The following is a 10,000-nucleotide window of genomic DNA, read 5'->3' as shown; positions in this document are numbered from 1 at the left end:
CGAGATAAGCAACGTGCTGCGCGGAGATAAGCCGCGAGCAAGTCCCTGCACGCTGGCGTTCACTCGGCTGCTCCACACACACCTGCTGTCACCTCTCGGCCCGTCTGAATCCGTCGGTGACTTCCGGTGAACAGGGGGAATCTGTCCGGGCTTGTGGTCAGCTCGGAGCGAGGCCACGGAGAACGTGTTGTCCACTGATCTGCCGATCACAAAACATCTTTCTTTGTCACCGCCTGCTCCCTCACCTCCTCTCCTCTCTCCCCTAGTGTGGCCTACTTCTCTGCCCCCCCCCCCCCTCCCTCCTCACCTCTCGCTCTCTCTACTCGCCTCTCACTGTTTTTTCTCACTCTGTTTCTCTCTCTCTCTCTCTCTCCCTCCCTCTGTCTCCCTCCCCCCTCTCTCTCTCTCTCTCCCTCCCTCTGTCTCCTTCCCTCCCCCTCTCTCTCTCCCCCCCTCTCTCTCTCTCTCTCTCTCTCCCTCCCTCTGTCTCCCTCCCCTCCCCCTCTCTCTCTCTCCCCCCCTCTCTCTCTCTCTCTTCCCCCCCCCCCCCTCTCTCTCTCTCTCTCTCTCCCCCCCCTCTCTCTCTCTCCCTCCCCCCCTCTCTCTCTCCCTCCCTCCCCCTCTCTCTCTCTCTCCCCCCCCCCCCCTCTCTCTCTCTCTCCCCCCCCCCCCTCTCTCTCTCTCTCCCCCCCCCCCCCTCTCTCTCTCTCTCACACTCCCCCCCCCCCCCCCTCTCTCTCTCCCTCCCTCTCTCTCTCTCTCTCTCTCTCTCTCTCTCTCTCTCTCTGACCTTCCTCCAGGCCTCTCAGAACTGCGTTGGTATTTGGATCTCCGGTGTGATTTTCTCTGCCCTCGTATTTCAGCCCAGCTCTCCGGATCTCTCGGGTCCGTCCCGGGGCGCTGCCGCCTCGGCCTCCTGGCGTCTGGACGAGCGGTCAGGACGCCTGGCGCTCGGTCCGCGCCGGCCCGTACTCCCATACATACAAGGGGGCGGCTGTAACTCAGTTGGTAGAGCGGGTCGTTCAATGATCGAAGGGTCAGCGGTTCGAATCCCAGCTCCGACTGTCCACATGTCGAAGTGTCCTTGAGCAAGACACCTAACCCCAAATTGCTCCCAATGAGCAGGTTAGCACCTTGCATGGCAGCTACCGCCATTGGTGTGTGAATGTGTGTGTGAGTGGGTGAATGAGAGGCCATTGTAAAGCGCTTTGAGTGCCGCTAAGGTGGAAAAGCGCTATATAAGTGCAGTCCATTTACCATCGACCATTTACTCCCGTAGCGCCATCATGGCTCGGTTCTCATCACGGCCGGCACAGACGAACAGGGGGAAAAAATCACGTCATATGCGTTCCTAGAGCCTAATTTGGTTTCTAATTGGGAACGGCAGAGGGTAGGGGCGCTGCCCGGCTTTCGGCATTGACGCCATCTGGAAGATGTCTGGGTTCCACGAATGAGCTTCCAAAACGAAGGTCACGCCAGACACTCTTCCATAAAAATTAGAAAAGCCTTTATTCGATTGGCACATCGGCGCGGACGGTTAAAAACACACCAGCGCGTTTTGGCGTCAGGCCCTCATCACAGCGCGTTTCTGGCACGCCGTGTGGAAGTATGTTTTCTAACGGGTCCACGCTGATTTTTGCCGACAGGTGCCGGGCCAAGAAGTTTGACTACCGGCGCCTGCCGACCACGTCGGTCATCATCGCGTTCTACAACGAGGCGTGGTCCACACTGCTCAGGACCATCCACAGCGTGCTGGAGACCACGCCCGCCATCCTGCTGAAGGAGGTCATCCTCATCGACGACTTCAGCGAGCGCGGTGAGAGCCGCCGCCGGGGTGTATCGGGCGGGGGGGGGGTTTCCGGCGACGAGGCACATCAGAACCTGAAGGGACGCACACACACACACACACACACACACACACACACACACACACACACACACACACATCACTACTCTCCTCCCTCTGGCTGCTGCTGCTGCTGCTCCTCCTCTTCTCTTCTCTTCTCTTCTCTTCTCTTCTCTTCTCTTCTCTTCTCTTCTCTTCTCTTCTCTTCTCTTCTCTTCTCTTCTCTTCTCTTCTCTTCTCTTCTCTTCTCTTCTCCTCTCCTCTCCTCTCCTCTCCTGCTCTCTCCTCTCTCTATCTCCCCTTATGCACCCCACCCACTCCCCTGCCCTACCTCCCTCCACCCCCCCGCACCCCCGCCCTCCCCCCGTCCCTCCCATCACAGTCCAGTGCTATCAGGCTATTGGCCGCGCCTGTGTGTATGGCTGCTTGTCGAGGCTGGCTGCCTGTCTTGTATTTCCCTCCCCCCTGGCTGTAGTGTCCTGTATTTGTATTGTATTTTGTTTGTCACTCTTTCTTTTCCTTTTCAGAGTTATGTGTTATTTGTATTGTGAAGCGCTTTGGGCATTCGTGCTGTGAAAGGCGCTATATAAATAAAGTTTGACTTACTTATACACACGGAAGCCAAGAGTTGAAATACGATCGGGACGATTGACTCCGGGAAAAAAATAAATAAAGGGGAATGATTGACACAAAGTAGCGAGTGTTACGGAACACTCCTCTACAAAGCGTTTCTTTACACAACACAACGACACGCTAAGATCACAGCTGGGTTAGTCTTCCTGACAGACAGGTATGCAGGTATGTGTGAGTGAGCAGAGCGCAGGGAGGCGCAACAGGAAGCAGTATTGCCGGCCTGCGTGTCAGAGGTAGTATAGTTAGGATAGTCTTGTATGCATACTGTAGTTAGGATAGTCTTGTATGCATACTGTAGTTAGGATAGTCGTTGTATGCATAGTTAGGATAATCTTGTATGCATACTGTAGTTAGGATAATCTTGTATGCATACTGTAGTTAGGATAGTCTTGTATGCATAGTTAGGATAATCTTGTATGCATACTGTAGTTAGGATAGTCTTGTATGCATAGTTAGGATAGTCTTGTATGCATAGTTAGGATAGTCTTGTATGCATACTGTAGTTAGGATAGTCTTGTATGCATAGTTAGGATAGTCTTGTATGCATAGTTAGGATAGTCTTGTATGCATCGTTAGGATAGTCTTGTATGCATAGTTAGGATAGTCTCGTATGCATAGTTAGGATAGTCTTGTATGCATAGTTAGGATAGTCTTGTATGCATCGTTAGGATAGTCTTGTATGCATCGTTAGGATAGTCTTGTATGCATAGTTAGGATAGTCTCGTATGCATAGTTAGGATAGTCTTGTATGCATAGTTAGGATAGTCTTGTATGCATAGTTAGGATAATCTTGTATGCATAGTTAGGATAGTCTTGTATGCATACTGTAGTTGGGATAGTCTTGTATGCATAGTTAGGATAATCTTGTATGCATACTGTAGTTAGGATAGTCTTGTATGCATACTGTAGTTAGGATAGTCTTGTATGCATCGTTAGGATAGTCTTGTATGCATAGTTAGGATAGTCTTGTATGCATAGTTAGGATAATCTTGTATGCATACTGTAGTTAGGATAGTCTTGTATGCATAGTTAGGATAGTCTTGTATGCATAGTTAGGATAGTCTTGTATGCATAGTTAGGATAGTCTTGTATGCATAGTTAGGATAGTCTTGTATGTATAGTTAGGATAGTCTTGTATGCATAGTTAGGATAGTCTTGTATGCATCGTTAGGATAGTCTTGTATGCATAGTTAGGATAGTCTTGTATGCATCGTTAGGATAGTCTTGTATGCATAGTTAGGATAGTCTTGTATGCATAGTTAGGACAGTCTTGTATGCATAGTTAGGATAGTCTTGTATGCATAGTTAGGATAGTCTTGTATGCATAGTTAGGATAGTCTTGTATGCATAGTTAGGATAGTCTTGTATGCATAGTTAGGATAGTCTTGTATGCATAGTTAGGATAGTCTTGTATGCATAGTTAGGATAATCTTGTATGCATAGTTAGGATAGTCTTGTATGCATAGTTAGGATAGTCTTGTATGCATCGTTAGGATAGTCTTGTATGCATTGTTAGGATAGTCTTGTATGCATAGTTAGGATAGTCTTGTATGCATAGTTAGGATAGTCTTGTATGCATAGTTAGGATAGTCTTGTATGCATCGTTAGGATAGTCTTGTATGCATCGTTAGGATAGTCTTGTATGCATAGTTAGGAAGAGAAAGAAAGACAGATGTAAAGAAAAGAATGGAAGGAAAGAAATGAAAAGTGTTACAAATGAAATGTTTTATTATTATTATTATTATTATTAGGATTACTCCTGTGGAGTAATAGTGGATATGTTCCCTGCGTAAGTATCTGGGTGACATGATTCAGGAAGTCATTGCACGCGAAGGACATTTGACCCCTGTACTAAACATGGCTGCTTCAATTCATCATTCTAGCCTGTCCCAATAGTTTTGGTACCCTCAAATTGAGGAGGGGCACGAAAACATTTTTAAACGGCTCACCCTGTATGGAAAGAGGGCCTGTTTTCAGTCTGTCTTCATGAACCTGCGCTGTCGCTGAGGCGTAGGTACAGTAATAACAAAAACATGTCATTCATTATCCCAGTCATTACGCGGGGCAATGTTTTTACAGGTAATGAGATTAGGCCTTGGTGCAAGGGTGCATGCCAGTGACTCCCAGACATTATGCTGACCAAGACCAGTCGGGATGTCTGGCACGACACTTCTGAAAACGAAGGGGAAGCGATGGAGATCGTTGCTGTTTAACTGCCAAATTTATTCAAATATTCCGCCTGAGGGAGACTCATTATTCAAACATTCCCCGTGAGGATTATCTCTGACAGCGATGGCGGAACTTTGTTGGTGTGAGATTAAAAGAGACAATTGCACGATGGGAGAGGTATTTGGACGAATGCAGTTTCTTTCACCGTGTGTGTGTGTGTGTGTGTGTGTGTGTGTGTGTGTGTGTGTGTGTGTGTGTGTGCGTGCGTGCGTGCGCGTGTGTGTATGCATGGCGTGGCGTGTGCAGGGGTGAAGATGTGAAGAGAAAGAACTCTGACCTCTGACCTCCCTGTGTGCAACCCCCCCCCCCCCCCCCCCCCCCCCCTCCAGGCTATCTGAAGTCCCAGCTGGCCGATTACGTCAGCCGCCTGGAGCGCGTTCGTCTGATCCGCACCAACCGGAGAGAGGGGCTGGTGAGGGCGCGGCTCATCGGTGCCACCTACGCCACGGGCGACGTCCTGACCTTCCTGGACTGCCACTGCGAGTGCGTCCCCGGCTGGATCGAGCCCCTGCTGGAGAGGTGCGTGGCGAGGTCGACGGAATCGGACAGCGGCGTGGAAAAAAAACAAACAACAACACATGAAAAAAACAAACAAAAAACACAAACAAACAACAACACATGAAAGCTATTGAAAGGAGCCGCCATTGACTAGTATTTGTCCATAATAACACGAATAACACGGAACTATAAAAGATGAGTTCTTTTTTGCGTGATTGGGATTACAAGGACGATTAGACACTCGTGCGCTCGCTCGTTGTGTATTCATCGAGAATCGTAGTCATGATAAGCGGCGATATCGTTTACACGTCTGGTTTCCGGTAAGTAACTCCCGGTGTGTGTGTGTGTGTGCGTGTGTGTGTGTGTGTCTGCCTGTGTGCGTGTGTGTGTGTGTGTGTGTGACCTTCACTCCCCCCCCCCCAGGATTGGTGAGAACGAGAGCACCATCGTGTGTCCGGTGATCGACACCATCGACTGGAACACGTTTGAGTTCTACATGCAGACGGACGAGCCCATGATCGGGGGCTTCGACTGGCGCCTCACCTTCCAGTGGCACGCCGTTCCCGAGGCGGAGCGCAAGAGACGGCGCTCCCGCATGGAGCCAATCAGGTCGCTGCTCTCCGCCACACTCGAGTGGGACTTTATAAAGGGCCTAGTTTGGTATTTGACGTCACACGCCCTGCTATAAGGTTATTAACGATCATATACGACGCTCCGTATAACAATTTTTGACAGACTGCACTCTTACTTATTCGTGCTCACGTCAAAGCTAAGTACACAGTCGCCCGTAGAGGTGTGTTCAGCTGCTCGTTGTGTGCTCAGCTGTGACATGAGCAAGAACTGGAGTGCAGTATGTCAACATTTTTACGATGTTCATTATTTATGATCGTACTGTAAATAACCTTATAACGGGGCGTATTATGCTAAATAAAGTACCAAACTACTCCTTTAATGAACGGATATTTTGTAATTGAATTCTGAAAATGTGGTAATGTGTGTAGATGTGTACTTGTTTCTGTATGTGTGTGTGTGTGTGTGTCGGACACAAAAGCAAAAAGCCAGTTTGGCTTCCAAATGATTGACCGCAGTGGACTAATACATGCGACCTCCTCCCCAGGTCGCCCACCATGGCTGGCGGGCTGTTTGCTGTGAGCAAGGCCTACTTTGAGTACCTGGGGACCTATGACATGGGCATGGAGGTGTGGGGGGGGGAGAACCTGGAGCTGTCCTTCAGGGTGAGTCCGCGCTGGGGTGCCCCAGGGTTCAGACCCTGGACCCCTTTAATTCAACCAAAACGCAGACCAACAGGAAGAGAACTCCCTCGCCTTCAAACTGTCCCTTCTCTTTGAAAGAGGGCTCCGGTCTCTTCCTGGTGCACCACAGCTCTGGTCCACTTTCCATTCACACTAGGGATGCACGATTATGACAAAAGATAATAATTGCGATTATTTGCTTCAAAATGGTAATTGCGATTAATAATTGCGATTAATATAATATTAATATATAATAACCAAAATGCTTCCAAATCACAGACGTTGATCCCTTTCTTGCTACTAACTCACTGACCTCGTTTTCGCTCATTTTGTCACTACTCACGGCTGCGGGTACTCTTGTGACACTTGTCTTGCCCTACTGCTATCTGTCTTCTCAGTGAAATTGCTGCGCACAGCGCACTCAGCGGGAACGCATGTGATTGGTCAGACAGCATAAGCGCCCGTGATTCGTCCGTGTAGTCCTAGCACACTTAATTCAAAGCAAAATTATTAATCACGTTAATTGCGGCCTTTTGCGATTAGTTAATCGCGGAGGTCATAATCGCGATTTCGATTAATTCACGATTAATTGTGCAGCCCTAATTCACATTATTGTTCTTTTCTGTAACCTACCCTCCACCCGGAGCGGTCATTTGACGTGAGTAGCCAAAGCCCAGACAGCATCAGCCTGATTCAAAACCAAGGTTATTATAGTTAACGAAAACTAACAAAAAAACTAAAACTAGGTGTGAAAAAACATTTTAGTTAACTGAAATAAAAATAAAAACTAGACTTTACAAAAAAACGATAACTAACTAAAACTGTATTGTGTGTTTACAAAACTAACTAAAATAATTAATAATGTCCTTAGTTTTAGTCTTTTTCATTTCATACATAAGCCTAATATTTTGGGTGGATATGAAATCTATCCTCCATTTTTTCTTAGCTGTGCCCCGGCGCAGAAGTAACCTGACGTGCGCCAGATGGATTGTTTCACACGGAGTGAAACAACATGAGCTCGTGAGATCAGGATGGTCTCATGAGTCAAGCGCAGAAGAAAAAAACGAAAACTAATACTGAAACTAATAAAAACTAAACTAAAACTAAGCATTTTCAAAAAATAAAAACTAAACTAAACTAGCAAACCTGCTTTAAAACTAATCAAAACTAAACTGAAATTGAAAACAAAAAGTTAAAACGATATAAAAATAAAAACTAATGACAAAAGCAAAACTATTATAACCTTGTTCAAAACCCCCAGGTGGCTCAATTCAGAGGGTCTGAGTCTGTTTAGAGCTTTCACATACGTGACAAAATGTCGGGAAACCGTGCGAGTTCACTTAAAAACCACGTAAGACCAAAAGGAAGATGCAAATGAACGAAGGTCTTGATCTGTAGTTTCTATTCTAGGGATGTGGCACATTATTAAGTTATCTGTCTCAAGTGCATAATAGGTGGCGTGAGTTTCAGTGACTAATAGCTTTGAGCGATGACACCAGAAATAGCATCCCTGTTTAGATAATAGGAGATGACCGCTCCGGTGTCACCTTCCGCTAGCGACCTGTAACGCGTCAATCAAACCGGCACAGATTTCCTTTATATACAGTAGCCATGCGTGCGCCGCGACCGCAGTCGTGTGTATGTGGATGGACGGGCTGTCCCCATGACTGATGTTTTATGTACTGTATGTATGGTTGGGCTGTCCCCATGACTGATGTTTTATGTATGTATGATTGGGCTGTCCCCTTGAATGATGTTTTATGTATGTGGAAATGACACGCCCTCTCTGGGACTGAATGGACCATAAATAATAGATCTCAGATGAATTGTTTAGCTCTGTATTTTTGGACCACAAAGGGAAAAAATTAAATAAATCATAATGTTTGGCATGTTCAAATGGAAATGAGGTTTATCCACACAGGGGTTCAGCTAAGCATGTAGACTGTTTAAACCAAAGCACTGTTTTGTAATTCGGTGCATATCTCAAGCAGTCCCGTTTTTAGAGTAGGCTGGGTTATTAGCTCGTAGCTACCTCTGCTTCTCTAAGAGTGTTCTCCAGGATTTATGTTCATAAGGTGGAACAAGCAGTTATAAGATGCAAATTGAAACCATCAATCTGTCGACCTGCAGGAGAGGCAGTCAGATGCGCCCAACAACCTGTTTTTTTATGACGCTGTGTGAATTTCATTGTGTCTAAACGGGGCCAGAAGATGCCAGGTGCACAGCGTTCATGGATGTCGGCCATCTTTGATCAATCAGTTTTGTGTCATAAGCTGTGTTTGGAATCGCTCCCTCGTTCCCTCACTCCCTATTCCCTATATAGGGTTCACCATGTAGTGAACTACCTAGGGAATGGAGAAAATGTAGGGTACATGTGCTGTTCCCTGGAAATCAAGGTGAATTGTGGGTAATAAATAGTGGACTATATAGGGAATGAGAATTCCGTGGAGAATTCGGACACTACAAACAAAATGGCTGACGCCCTATATAGTGCACTATATAGTGAATAGGGAGCGATTCCGAACACAGCTATAGTGACAAGAGGTAATCTGACGCTAATAGACTACCTTTTGTGACTATATAATTGTGACTATATAGTTATATAACTATAATTGTTACTGTAACATAACAAATGTCAAGAGGCCATATTTGAATGCCACTAATTTTCAATTATAAAAATATTGTGGGAATATTACTATGGCACTTCATCATCTTAATGTAGGCCTATTTAAAATATAATTTAATGTTCTGGTGTCGACCAGACATCAGATTATAATAATTTTGATATTGCTGTAGCAGAGCTCAACAGCCGTCTACGAAGAAGCAGTCGGTCTCTGGTTGGATAGTCTAACCATTGAGCAACCTATTATTTATAGCTAATGCGCCCCAACATATACGTAGTTTAATAGTAGCGTTAGCCTACAGTCCTAATTAAGTCAAGAACTATTTAGCAGTTAACAGGATGAATGGTTGTAATTGCACTATTTTCTTAAGAAAGGTGAACTACCTTAATGTTTCCGGTGAAATAAAGGCCTTACTGTCCTGTACTTGCGCCCCCTCACCAGGTGTGGCAGTGTGGAGGCAGTCTGGAGATCCACCCCTGCTCTCACGTGGGCCACGTTTTTCCCAAGAAGGCCCCCTACGCCCGGCCCAACTTCCTCCAGAACACGGTCCGGGCCGCCGAGGTCTGGATGGACTCCTACAAGCAGCACTTCTACAACAGGAACCCGCCCGCCAGGAAGGTACTGTAGCATACTGGATTTTTGGGCCGATTTACAGGATTTTTGGGCCGATTTTTGGGCCGATTTATCCCCGATTCACCCCTCCCGACAATCGGAGGAGAAATCTGGTCTGGAAAGTTGGTTGGGGCCGATGATCGGCCCAGATGATCTTGTAATGTGAGGGGTTTACAGATCCAATCTTACACCTCCCGATCGGCTCGCAGACCCATCGGGGCGGCCCCGATAATATCAAACATGTTTGATATTTAAGATTATTACATCCCGACTTTACAAGTGAGACGGCGAGACCAGTGGTTCGT

General features: G+C 46.7%; 1 protein-coding gene across 1 annotated transcript in view; it reads left to right on the top strand.

Moving 5' to 3' along the window:
• Window positions 1–10,000, top strand: part of poc1bl (POC1 centriolar protein homolog B (Chlamydomonas), like) — a gene marked incomplete at both ends in the record, with an annotated part of 17,854 nt that overhangs the window by 1,843 nt on the left and 6,011 nt on the right. Inside the window, 5 exon segments of the mRNA XM_084455414.1 lie at window positions 1,647–1,816; window positions 5,038–5,227; window positions 5,630–5,815; window positions 6,324–6,441; window positions 9,525–9,701. Of these exon segments, the coding sequence (XP_084311540.1) occupies window positions 1,647–1,816; window positions 5,038–5,227; window positions 5,630–5,815; window positions 6,324–6,441; window positions 9,525–9,701 (841 nt within the window).

This window comes from Borostomias antarcticus, assembly GCF_949987555.1.
Source record: "Borostomias antarcticus genome assembly, chromosome: 21".
NCBI classification, from domain to species: Eukaryota; Metazoa; Chordata; class Actinopteri; order Stomiiformes; family Stomiidae; genus Borostomias; species Borostomias antarcticus.
The sequence above is the reverse complement of the archived record's forward strand: the minus strand, read 5'-3'. Positions and strand labels throughout refer to the sequence as shown.